Consider the following 13,382-nt stretch of genomic DNA (forward strand, 5'->3'; position numbering starts at 1 on the left):
CATAGAGAAACGGTTTCTATTCAACACACATAGCCTACCTTAATTAACCAGCATAGAGAAACGGTTTCTATTCAACACACATAGCCTACCTTAATTAACCAGCATAGAGAAACGGTTTCTATTCAACACACATAGCCTACCTTAATTAACCAGCATAGAGAAACGGTTTTCTATTCAACACACATAGCCTACCTTAATTAACCAGCATAGAGAAACGGTTTCTATTCAACACACATAGCCTACCTTAATTAACCAGCATAGAGAAACGGTTTCTATTCAACACACATAGCCTACCTTAATTAACCAGCATAGAGAAACGGTTTCTATTCAACACACATAGCCTACCTTAATTAACCAGCATAGAGAAACGGTTTCTATTCAACACACATAGCCTACCTTAATTAACCAGCATAGAGAAACGGTTTCTATTCAACACACATAGCCTACCTTAATTAACCAGCATAGAGAAACGGTTTCTATTCAACACACATAGCCTACCTTATGTCCTCAGCTTTACCTTTACTTTAGGGACCAGTTGATCATGCTCGCCTTTATTTAACTAGGCAAGTCAGTTAAGAACAAATTCTTATTCACAATGACAGCCTATGAACAGTGGGTTAACTACCTTGTTCAGGGGCAGAACGACAGATTTTTACCTTCTCAGTTCAGGGATTCAATCTAGCAACCTTTCGGTTACTGGCCCAACGCTCTAACCACTAGGCTACCTGCCGCCCCACGGTACAATTTTACGGTTGTATTTTATCCCAAAGTTATGGATCTGACTTTGCCGTTCTCCCTTACCTCCTCATCTTTAACCTATCCAAGGCCGACACCTCCACCCGACCAGGAACTCGATCGCCCTGAGCCCGTCCTTAGATATGCCTGGTCTTTATACAGTCACTTAGACAGGCCTGGTATTTATACAGTCATTTAGACAGGCCTGGTCTTTATACAGTCACTTAGACAGGCCTGGTATTTATACAGTCATTTAGACAGGCCTGGTCTTTATACAGTCACTTAGACAGGCCTGGTATTTATACAGTCATTTAGACAGGCCTGGTCTTTATACAGTCACTTAGACAGGCCTGGTATTTATACAGTCATTTAGATAGGCCTGGTCTTTATACAGTCACTTAGACAGGCCTGGTCTTTATACAGTCACTTAGACAGGCCTGGTCTTTATACAGTCATTTAGACAGGCCTGGTCTTTATACAGTCATTTAGACAGGCCTGGTCTTTATACAGTCACTTAGACAGGCCTGGTATTTATACAGTCATTTAGACAGGCCTGGTCTTTAGACAGTCATTTAGACAGGCCTGGACTTTATACAGTCATTTAGACAGGCCTGGTATTTATACAGTCATTTAGACAGACCTGGTATTTATACAGTCATTTAGACAGGCCTGGTCTTTATACAGTCATTTAGACAGGCCTGGTCTTTATACAGTCATTTAGATAGGCCTGGTCTTTATACAATCACTTAGACAGGCCTGGTCTTTATTCAGTCACTTAGACAGGCCTGGTCTTTATACAGTCATTTAGACAGGCCTGGTATTTATACAGTCATTTAGACAGGCCTGGTCTTTATACAGTCATTTAGACAGGCCTGGTCTTTATACAGTCATTTAGACAGGCCTGGTCTTTATAGTCATTTAGACAGGCCTGGTCTTTATACAGTCATTTAGACAGGCCTGGTCTTTATACAGTCACTTAGAGAGGCCTGGTCTTTATTCAGTCACTTAGACAGGCCTGGTATTTATTCAGTCACTTAGACAGGCCTGGTATTTATACAGTCATTTAGACAGGCCTGGTCTTTATACAGTCACTTAGACAGGCCTGGTCTTTATTCAGTCACTTAGACAGGCCTGGTCTTTATACAGTCATTTAGACAGGCCTGGTCTTTATACAGTCACTTAGACAGGCCTGGTCTTTATTCAGTCACTTAGACAGGCCTGGTATTTATACAGTCATTTAGACAGGCCTGGTATTTATACAGTCATTTAGACAGGCCTGGTCTTTATACAGTCATTTAGACAGGCCTGGTATTTATACAGTCACTTAGACAGGCCTGGTATTTATAGTCATTTAGACAGGCCTGGTATTTATACAGTCATTTAGACAGGCCTGGTATTTATACAGTCACTTAGACAGGCCTGGTCTTTATACAGTCATTTAGACAGGCCTGGTCTTTATACAGTCATTTAGACAGGCCTGGTCTTTATACAGTCACTTAGACAGGCCTGGTCTTTATACAGTCACTTAGACAGGCCTGGTATTTATACAGTCACTTAGACAGGCCTGGTCTTTATACAGTCACTTAGACAGGCCTGGTCTTTATACAGTCACTTAGACAGGCCTGGTCTTTATACAGTCACTTAGACAGGCCTGGTATTTATACAGTCATTTAGACAGGCCTGGTATTTATACAGTCCAGTTATTTAGATATGACACCGAAACATTATCACTCAATACAAACACATGCTAGGTTGTGATAGTGTGTTAGATGAACCTCTGTGTTTAGTGATTTATATCTGATGTGTCTGGGACTGACTGGATAAAACATTCACTACTTTAATGGTTATATTGTCATGTTTGTTACTGTCGTTCTACTGTTGGTGTGATACTGCAACACTGACAGCAGAGGTAAGACCTATGTGCTGTAAACGTGATATTTCATTTTTTTATTTTATATAAATTTGCACAAAAGAAACCTCTTTGCTTTGTCAATATGGGGTATTGTGTGTAGATTAATGAGGTTTTTTTTAATCAATTTTAGAATAAGACTGTAACGTAACAAACAGTGGAAAGAGTCAGGAGGTCTGAATACTTTCTGAATGCTCTGTAAATGAGCCATACTGGCTCTTCATTAAGTAGGTTAGCTGTCGTCTAACCCCTCAGTGACTGATTTCCTGTTCATAGTGTGGTTCACCTCACAGACCAAAGAGCATAGACAGAGTACTAGAACGGTGGGACAATTCCCTTTCTAGTCAAATTACCATGGCTCTGAGGGCCTTCCCCTTCTAGTAATTCTATTTCTATGCCACAGCACATTGGTCTTACCTCTGCTGTCAGTGTTGCAGTATCACACCAACAGTAGAACGACAGTAACAAACATGACAATATAACCATCAAAGTAGTGAATGTTTTATCCAGTCAGTCCCAGACACATCAGATATAAATCACTAAACACAGAGGTTCATCTAACACACTATCACAACCTAGCATGTGTTTGTATTGAGTGATATTTACTGGCGTCACTACAATGTTTTGGTCGTCTATTAAGTAGTTCCATGGTTCAGCACGTAGCTCACAACAACAGGCTAACCTTCAGTTACTTTAGAGTTACTTACTGGAAGATACTGCTAGCACACAAACACACATGCTGCTATCTGAGATGTTCCTGATGTCTTGTCTGCAGGCTTGTTGTAGCTGACTGGTAGAGAGGAGCAGAGATCTGGTCACTAGTGGAAATGTAAACAGCTGTTAGGTGAGAGACGTCCACACTACCCAGCCAGGAGAGGAGAGAGTTTCCTGTACGTTTCACCGTTTTATTTAGCTGTTAAACAGCTGTTAGGTGAGAGACGTCCACACTACCCAGCCAGGAGAGGAGAGAGTTTCCTCCCTCATCAGACAGATTTACTGCATCTCTCTCTCTCTCTCTCTCTCTCTCTCCTCTCTCTCTCTCTCTCTCTATCTCTCTCTCTCCTCTCTCTCTCTCTCTCTCTCTCTCTCTCTCTCTCTCTCTCTCTCTCTCTCCTCTCTCTCTCTCTCTCTCTCTCTCTCTCTCTCTCTCTCTCTCTCTCTCTCTCTCTCTCTCTCTCTCTCTCTCTCTCTCTCTCTCTCTCTCTCTCTCTCATTTATTCTAGGACTATAAATAGACTAGGCTTAATATTGACTGATTTAGTATTAACTTAGGACGTCATAGAGAGTAAAACGATGCTAAAGTGTAGTTTTCTCATGCCTATTTTAGCTTGAGATATTTGCCTTTTGCGAGCAGTGTTTTTCCTCTCAAATAAAAAGCAGTTTGTCAGTGGAAAACGAACAGGCAGACAGACCATCATTGACCAGGAAAGGCATTGAAAGATTTGCCACACAGTGAGTCCACTTTCTAAATCTGGCCTTGGCTTCTTTAATGGCTCAGCAGTTAGTGTCCCATGTTGGAGAGATGACCTGGCTGGATGTGGATGGGCCTTGAATGGGGAGAACACACCTGGGTTCAAATACTATTTCAAGTCTTTCAAATATTTGAGTTGTGCTTGATTGAGCTTGTAAGTGCAATGCCCACCCATCTGGTGGGAGACTGGGGAGTGGGGGGAGGGTTGGTGGGGGACTGGGGAGTGGGGGGAGTTGGTGGGGGAGTGGGGGGAGGGTTGGTGGGGGACTGGGGAGTGGGGGAGGGTTGGTGGGGGACTGGGGAGTGGGGGGAGGGTTGGTGGGGGACTGGGGAGTGGGGGGAGGGTTGGTGAGGGACTGGGGAGTGGGGGGAGGGTTGGTGAGGGACTGTGGAGTGGGGGGAGGGTTGGTGAGGGACTGGGGAGTGAGGGGAGGGTTGGTGGGGGACTGGGGAGTGGGGGAGGGTTGGTGGGGGACTGGGGAGTGGGGGAGGGTTGGTGAGGGAGTGGGGTGTGGGGGGAGGGTTGGTGGGGGACTGGGGAGTGGGGGGAGGGTTGGTGGGGGAGTGAGGGGAGGGTTGGTGAGGGACTGGGGAGTGGGGGGAGGGTTGGTGGGGGACTGGGGAGTGGGGGGAGGGTTGGTGAGGGACTGGGGAGTGGGGGAGGGTTGGTGGGGGAGTGGGAGGTGGGGGGAGGGTTGGTGGGGGACTGGGGAGTGGGGGGAGGGTCGGTGGGGGAGTGGGGGGAGGGTTGGTGGGGGAGTGGGAGGTGGGGGGAGGGTTGGTGAGGGAGTGGGAGGTGGGGGGAGGGTTGGTGGGAGACTGGGGAGTGGGGGGGGTTGGTGAGGGAGTGGGGGGAGGGTTGGTGGGGGAGTGGGAGGTGGGGGGAGAGTTGGTGGGGGACTGGGGAGTGGGGGAGTGGGAGGTGGGGGGAGGGTTGGTGGGGGACTGGGGAGTGGGGGGAGGGTTGGTGGGGGACTGGGGAGTGGGGGGAGGGTTGGTGGGGGACTGGGGAGTGGGGGAGGGTTGGTGGGAGACTGGGGAGTGGGGGGAGGGTTGGTGGGGGACTGGGGAGTGGGGGGAGGGTTGGTGGGGGAGTGGGGGGAGGGTTGGTGGGGGACTGGGGAGTGGGGGGAGGGTTGGTGGGGGACTGGGGAGTGGGGGGAGTGTTGGTGGGGGAGTGGGGGGTGGGGGGAGGGTTGGTGGGGGACTGGGGAGTGGGGGGAGGGTTGGTAAGGGACTGGGTGGAGGGTTGGTGGGGGACTGGGGAGTGGGGGGAGAGTTGGTGGGGGACTGGGGAGTGGGGGAGGGTTGGTGGGGGACTGGGGACTGGGGGAGGGTTGGTGGGGGAGTGGGGGAGGGTTGGTGGGGGGAGGGTGGGTGGGGGACTGGGGGGAGGGTTGGTGGGGGAGTGGGGGAGGGTTGGTGGGGGACGGGAGACTGGGGGGAGGGTTGGTGGGGGACTGGGGGGAGGGTTGGTGGGGGACTGGGGGGAGGGTTGGTGGGGGACTGGGGACTGGGGGGAGGGTTGGTGGGGGACTGGGGGAGGGTTGGTGGGGGACTGGGGGAGGGTTGGTGGGGGACGGGGGACTGGGCGGAGGGTTGGTGGGGGACTGGGGACTGGGGGAGGGTTGGTGGGGGACTGGGGGGAGGGTTGGTGGGGGACTGGGGACTGGGGGGAGGGTTGGTGGGGGACTGGAGCCTGGGGGGAGGGTTGGTGGGGGACTGGGGGAGGGTTGGTGGGGGACTGGGGAGGTGGGGGCGAGTAGGAGACGGAGCACCTGCAGTTGATGTAGTGGTTTGTGACATCATGATAACATGGTCTCCCACTGTCTCTGATTAATGACAGGTAGATTTATCACCAATGGTCATATTCAAGTCCCAGGTCTGAGGTGAAAACGGTTTCCTTCAACCTTGTTCATTTCATTTATTTATGTTGTTAGCTGAATGTATTCATAATATCCTTAGCTAATGTTTCCAATGCCAAAAGGCTTGAAACTTACTGCACATCCCACAAGAGACAAACCAAACGTTATCAACCCATGATGAGTAAGCATGTGTGGAAATAAATACCTACCCCGGTACACAGGGCTAGGTGCATCAAAGGAAATGTTTATCTCAGCCAGAAAAAGAAGAGACACTGTGAAACAGTCTTTTAGTGGTGCTGGGATCATTTCCATTCACTTAGGACATCATCAAGCACACAGGGGCCATCTTCCTTTCCCTTCAAAGGGAAGTAGCCTTTGTTGAACTGAAGAAGCATTTTCTCATGTCCACTGAAAGCTGTGCCATGGGAGCTGTTTGCCTGTGACAAAACAAATTCACAGCTTTCTCAATGTCTTTCTGTCTGTTTGTGTTCTCCAGGCAGTTAGAGCTGCACTCTCCGGACGCCAAGCATACTGTGGTGTTACGGTGTAAAGACACAGCCTCGGCCCAGGCCTGGTTCGAGGTCATGCAGTCGGCGACCTCTAACCTCATCAACAAGGTCATCACAGAGGTCAAAGAGCACACAGGAAGAACAGGAATCGCAGGGAGCAGAGAGATCAGACAGCTGGGCTGGCTGGCTGAGAAGGTAGGAGCTACTCTGTACTTTATTGAATGTTGGTGCAGGAAAACACCTCAAATAAACGTGCTTACCTTTAATCAGATGAATAATATGCATTCACAGCCCACCTTCTGATGATAACTCATATGTGATTTTTGTGAGGCAGTTATACGATGGTGAGCCAAGCATTCTAGGATCCTCATACAGTATAGCTGATGCAGTAGTTTCCAACAGAAGAAGCCTGGATGGGGGCTTTGTAGTGTTCCTTCTATACAGTACAGCAGCTATTGTTCCCTGGTGACTTTCCCCCCCCCCCTCCTCGGCCTCCTCTAAATCCTCTTTCATCACTCTCTTATTAGTCAGGGCAAGCCTGGCAGAGAGAGAGCGAGACGGCTAATACTGAGTAGACTATAGCCCTGTACTTTGGGCAGTCAGTCAATCAGTCAATCAGTCAGCCAGTTAGTCAGTCAGTCTGCCAAGCCAAGCCAGAGGATGCTTTCCAGGCTTCTTAATGAGTTCCTCTTTTATTACTGCCTGCCTGCCCCATTGTGAGTCACAAATGGCACCTTAGTGCACTATATAGGGAATATGGTTCCATTTGGGATGCAGTTTCTGTGTGATGGTCAATACACTACAGGCTGGAGTCTGAGTCTCTACTTAGCTGTGTGATGGTCAACACACTACAGGCTGGAGTCTGAGTCTCTACTTAGCTGTGTGATGGTCAACAGACTACAGGCTGGAGTCTGAGTCTCTACTTAGCTGTGTGATGGTCAACAGACTACAGGCTGGAGTCTGAGTCTCTACTTAGCTGTGTGATGGTCAACACACTACAGGCTGGAGTCTGAGTCTCTACTTAGCTGTGTGATGGTCAACACACTACAGGCTGGAGTCTGAGTCTCTACTTAGCTGTGTGATGGTCAACACACTACAGGCTGGAGTCTGAGTCTCTACTTAGCTGTGTGATGGTCAATACACTACAGGCTGGAGTCTGAGTCTCTACTTAGCTGTGTGATGGTCAACACACTACAGGCTGGAGTCTGAGTCTCTACTTAGCTGTGTGATGGTCAACACACTACAGGCTGGAGTCTGAGTCTCTACTTAGCTGTGTGATGGTCAACAGACTACAGGCTGGAGTCTGAGTCTCTACTTAGCTGTGTGATGGTCAACACACTACAGGCTGGAGTCTGAGTCTCTACTTAGCTGTGTGATGGTCAACACACTAAAGGCTGGAGTCTGAGTCTCTACTTAGCTGTGTGATGGTCAACACACTACAGGCTGGAGTCTGAGTCTCTACTTAGCTGTGTGATGGTCAACACACTACAGGCTGGAGTCTGAGTCTCTACTTAGCTGTGTGATGGTCAACACACTACAGGCTGGAGTCTGAGTCTCTACTTAGCTGTGTGATGGTCAACAGACTACAGAGCAGACCCTCTGGAGTTCAGCATGCTAATGTGATCAGATATCGGAGAGGAGGGGAAGGGGAGAGGAGAGGAGGAGAGGAGAGGAGGAGTAGAGGAGATGGAGAGGAGATGGAGAGGACAGGAGAGAAGAGGAAAGGAGAGGGGAGGTGGGGGAGGAGAGGAGAGGGAGGGAGGGGATCCTTGTTTTACAGCCTTGTTGAGGTTGCTCTGTGCAACTGTCCTGAGCCTGGCTTTAACCACAGACTTTATATTCACTCTCATACTATAGCCAATTATACTGTGGCAGCATTTTAAAATGAATTAATGTTACACACTAATTATGTGGTTGTGTAGGCTTTAGTTAGATCTACGTTTGTGAGCCTGTATATGGTGTTTTAATATGGTTACTTGGCAACATGTGTTGGTAATGTTATAGGATTGACCTATGGCCACCAGAATCATATGTTCTCATAACTAGCTGAGGACCTCATAGTGAGACGAGGCTTATAGTTATGAGGATTGTGCTGTAGCAAAGCTTTCATAATGAGGATTGTGCTGTAACTTTCATAATGAGGATTGTTCTGTTGCAAAGCTTTCATTATGAGGATTGTTCTGTAACTTTCATTATGAGGATTGTGCTGTAGCAAAGCTTTCATATTGAGGATTGTGCTGTAACTTTCATAATGAGGATTGTTCTGTTGCAAAGCTTTCATTATGAGGATTGTTCTGTAACTTTCATTATGAGGATTGTGCTGTAACTTTCATAATGAGGATTGTGCTGTATCTTTCATAATGAGGATTGTGCTGTAACTAAGCTTTTATATTGAGGATTGTGCTGTAACTAGGCGTTCATAATGAGGATTGTGCTGTAACTTTCATAATTAGGATTGTGCTGTAACTAAGCATTCATAATGAGGATTGTGCTGTAGCAAAGCTTTCATAATGAGGATTGTGCTGTAGCAAAGCTTTCATAATGAGGATTGTGCTGTAGATAAGCTTTCATAATGAGGATTATGCTGTAACTTTCATAATGATGATTGTTCTGTAACTTTCATAATGAGGATTGTGCTGTAGATAAGCTTTCATAATGAGGATTGTGCTGTAACTTTCATAATGAGGATTGTGCTGTAACTTTCATAATGAGGATTATGTTGTAACTTTCATAATGAGGATTGTGCTGTAGCAAAGCTTTCATAATGAGGATTGTGCTGTAACTTTCATAATAAGGATTGTGCTGTAACTAAGCTTTCATAATGAGGATTGTGCTGTAACTTTCATAATGAGGATTGTGCTGTAACTTTCATAATGAGGATTGTTATGCTGTATAATGTTATGCAAGCCGGTGTTGTATTGGGTGTCTGGGAGTTGAGAGTTTATCTACAGGCCAAAATGAATAAACTGTATAAAGTGCCTTGCTGTGAAAAATAACGAAGATATTGTTACTAAGACTTAGTTACATAGAGAAATGCTGAAGACATTCAAGGTTGTGTCTTTGCTGTTTGTAGTAGTATGTGCTTATCACTCTTGCTAAATTGTATTTTCTAGTCCATAACATTCCCTCCATTGCACCAGTAACCCCCATGCAAATAGCAGCAGCCTGTCATGCTGTGTGGTGTGTTTTCTCATAGACAGAGAGTATTCTAGGGAGGGGAGGGGAGTCAGAGAGGAGAGGAGAGGAGAGGAGGGGGAGAGGAAGGGAAGGGGGGAGAGGAGGCAGAGAGGAGAGGAGGCAGAGAGGAGAGGAGGCGGAGATGAGAGGAGGCGGAGAGGAGGGGAAGAGGAGGGGGGGAAGGGGAGAGGAGGGGAAGAGGACAGGAGAGGAGGGGAAGAGGACAGTAGAAGAGATGGAGAGGTGGGGGAGGAGAGGAGGAGGGAGGGAGGGGATCCTTGTTTTACAGCCTTGTTGAGGTTGCTCTGTGCAACTGTCCTGAGCCTGGCTTTAACCACAGACTTTATATTCACTCTCATACTATAGCCAATTATACTGTGGCAGCATTTTAAATTGAATGATCGTTACACACTAATTATGTGGTTGTGTAGGCTTTAGTTAGATCTACGTTTGTGAGCCTGTATATGGTGTTTTAATATGGTTACTTGGCAACATGTGTTGGTAATGTTATAGGATTGACCTATGGCCACCAGAATCATATGTTCTCATAACTAGCTGAGGACCTCATAGTGAGACGAGGCTTATAGTTATGAGCACTGTGCTGTAGCAAAGCTTTCATAATGAGGATTGTGCTGTAACTTTCATAATGAGGATTGTTCTGTTGTAAAGCTTTCATTATGAGGATTGTTCTGTAACTTTCATTATGAGGATTGTGCTGTAGCAAAGCTTTCATAATGAGGATTGTTCTGTAACTTTCATAATGAGGATTGTGCTGTAACATTCATAATGAGGATTGTGCTGTAACTTTCATAATGAGGATTGTTCTGTTGCAACGCTTTCATTATGAGGATTGTTCTGTAACTTTTATATTGAGTATTGTTCTGTTGCAATGCTTGCATAATGAGGATGGCGCTGTAGTTAAGCTTTCATAATAAGGATTGTGCTGTAACTAAGCTTGTATAATGAGGATTATGCTGTAGCAAAGCTTTCATAATGAGGATTGTTCTGTAACTTTCATAATGAGGATTGTGCTGTAACTTTCATAATGAGGATTGTTCTGTTGCAACGCTTTCATTATGAGGATTGTTCTGTAACTTTTATATTGAGTATTGTTCTGTTGCAATGCTTGCATAATGAGGATGGCGCTGTAGTTAAGCTTTCATAATAAGGATTGTGCTGTAACTAAGCTTGTATAATGAGGATTATGCTGTAACTAGGCGTTCATAATGAGGATTGTGCTGTAACTAAGCTTTCACAATGACGATTGTGCTGTAACTAAGCTTTCATAATGAGAATTGTTCTGTACCTTTCGTAATGTGGATCGCGCTATAACTTTCATAATGTTGATCGCGCTATAACTTTCATAATGAGGATTGTGCTGTAACTTTCATAATGAGGATTGTGCTGTAACTTTCATAATGAGGATTGTGCTGTAGCAAAGCTTGCATAATAAGGATTGTGCTGTAACTAAGCTTTCATAATGAGGATTGTGCTGTAACTTTCATAATGACGATTGTGCTGTAACGTTCATAATGAGGATTTTGCTGTAACTTTCATAATGAGGATTGTTATGCTGTATAATGTTATGCAAGCCGGTGTTGTATTGGGTGTCTGGGAGTTGAGAGTTTATCTACAGGCCAAGATGAATAAACTGTATAAAGTGCCTTGCTGTGAAAAATAACGAAGATATTGTTACTAAGACTTAGTTACATAGAGAAATGCTGAAGACATTCAAGGTTGTGTCTTTGCTGTTTGTAGTAGTATGTGCTTATCACTCTTGCTAAATTGTATTTTCTAGTCCATAACATTCCCTCCATTGCACCAGTAACCCCCATGCAAATAGCAGCAGCCTGTCATGCTGTGTGGTGTGTTTCCTCCAGACAGAGAGTATTCTAACACAGTGTGGTGTGTTTTTGTCCAGACAGAGAGTATTCTAACACAGTGTGGTGTGTTTTCTCCTAGACAGAGAGTATTCTAACACAGTGTGGTGTGTTTTGTCCAGACAGAGAGTATTCTAACACAGTGTGGTGTGTTTTCTCCTAGACAGAGAGTATTCTAACACGGTGTGGTGTGTTTTGTCCAGACAGAGAGTATTCTAACACAGTGTGGTGTGTTTCCTCCAGACAGAGAGTATTCTAACACAGTGTGGTGTGTTTTCTCCCAGACAGAGAGTATTCTAACACAGTGTGGTGTGTTTTCTCCTAGACAGAGAGTATTCTAACACAGTGTGGTGTGTTTTCTCCTAGACAGAGAGTATTCTAACACAGTGTGGTGTGTTTTCTCCTAGACAGAGAGTATTCTAACACAGTGTGGTGTGTTTTCTCCTAGACAGAGAGTATTCTAACACAGTGTGGTGTGTTTTCTCCAGACAGAGAGTATTCTAACACAGTGTGGTGTGTTTTTGTCCAGACAGAGAGTATTCTAACACAGTGTGGTGTGTTTTCTCCTAGACAGAGAGTATTCTAACACAGTGTGGTGTGTTTTCTCCAGACAGAGAGTATTCTAACACAGTGTGGTGTGTTTTCTCCAGACAGAGAGTATTCTAACACAGTGTGGTGTGTTTCCTCCAGACAGAGAGTATTCTAACACAGTGTGGTGTGTTTTCTCCTAGACAGAGAGTATTCTAACACAGTGTGGTGTGTTTTCTCCTAGACAGAGAGTATTCTAACACAGTGTGGTGTGTTTTCTCCAGACAGAGAGTATTCTAACACAGTGTGGTGTGTTTTCTCCTAGACAGAGAGTATTCTAACACAGTGTGGTGTGTTTTCTCCCAGACAGAGAGTATTCTAACACAGTGTGGTGTGTTTTCTCCTAGACAGAGAGTATTCTAACACAGTGTGGTGTGTTTTCTCCTAGACAGAGAGTATTCTAACACAGTGTGGTGTGTTTTCTCCTAGACAGAGAGTATTCTAACACAGTGTGGTGTGTTTTCTCCCAGACAGAGAGTATTCTAACACAGTGTGGTGTGTTTTCTCCTAGACAGAGAGTATTCTAACACAGTGTGGTGTGTTTCCTCCAGACAGAGAGTATTCTAACACAGTGTGGTGTGTTTTCTCCTAGACAGAGAGTATTCTAACACAGTGTGGTGTGTTTTCTCCTAGACAGAGAGTATTCTAACACAGTGTGGTGTGTTTTCTCCAGACAGCGAGTATTCTAACACAGTGTGGTGTGTTTTCTCCAGACAGAGAGTATTCTAACACAGTGTGGTGTGTTTTCTCCAGACAGAGAGTATTCTAACACTGTGTGGTGTGTTTTCTCCTAGACAGAGAGTATTCTAACACAGTGTGGTGTGTTTTCTCCTAGACAGAGAGTATTCTAACACAGTGTGGTGTGTTTTCTCCTAGACAGAGAGTATTCTAACACAGTGTGGTGTGTTTTCTCCTAGACAGAGAGTATTCTAACACAGTGTGGTGTGTTTTCTCCTAGACAGAGAGTATTCGAACACAGTGTGGTGTGTTTTTGTCCAGACAGAGAGTATTCTAACACAGTGTGGTGTGTTTCCTCCAGACAGAGAGTATTCTAACACAGTGTGGTGTGTTTTCTCCTAGACAGAGAGTATTCTAACACAGTGTGGTGTGTTTTCTCCAGACAGAGAGTATTCTAACACAGTGTGGTGTGTTTTCTCCTAGACAGAGAGTATTCTAACACAGTGTGGTGTGTTTTCTCCTAGACAGAGAGTATTCTAACACAGTGTGGTGTGTTTTCTCCTAGACAGA

At 45.7% G+C, this 13,382-nt stretch overlaps 1 protein-coding gene across 2 annotated transcripts in view; it reads left to right on the forward strand.

The window, feature by feature from the left end:
* Window positions 1–13,382, forward strand: part of LOC115181407 (beta-1-syntrophin-like) — a 49,056-nt gene that overhangs the window by 20,892 nt on the left and 14,782 nt on the right. For both annotated transcript variants that reach the window (XM_029743344.1, XM_029743343.1), the window contains exon 3: window positions 6,477–6,684. In XM_029743344.1, coding sequence (XP_029599204.1) covers window positions 6,477–6,684 — 208 coding nt within the window. The remainder of the gene's footprint in view (window positions 1–6,476; window positions 6,685–13,382) is intronic.

Source organism: Salmo trutta, unplaced genomic scaffold (assembly GCF_901001165.1).
Source record: "Salmo trutta unplaced genomic scaffold, fSalTru1.1, whole genome shotgun sequence".
Lineage (NCBI taxonomy): Eukaryota > Metazoa > Chordata > Actinopteri > Salmoniformes > Salmonidae > Salmo > Salmo trutta.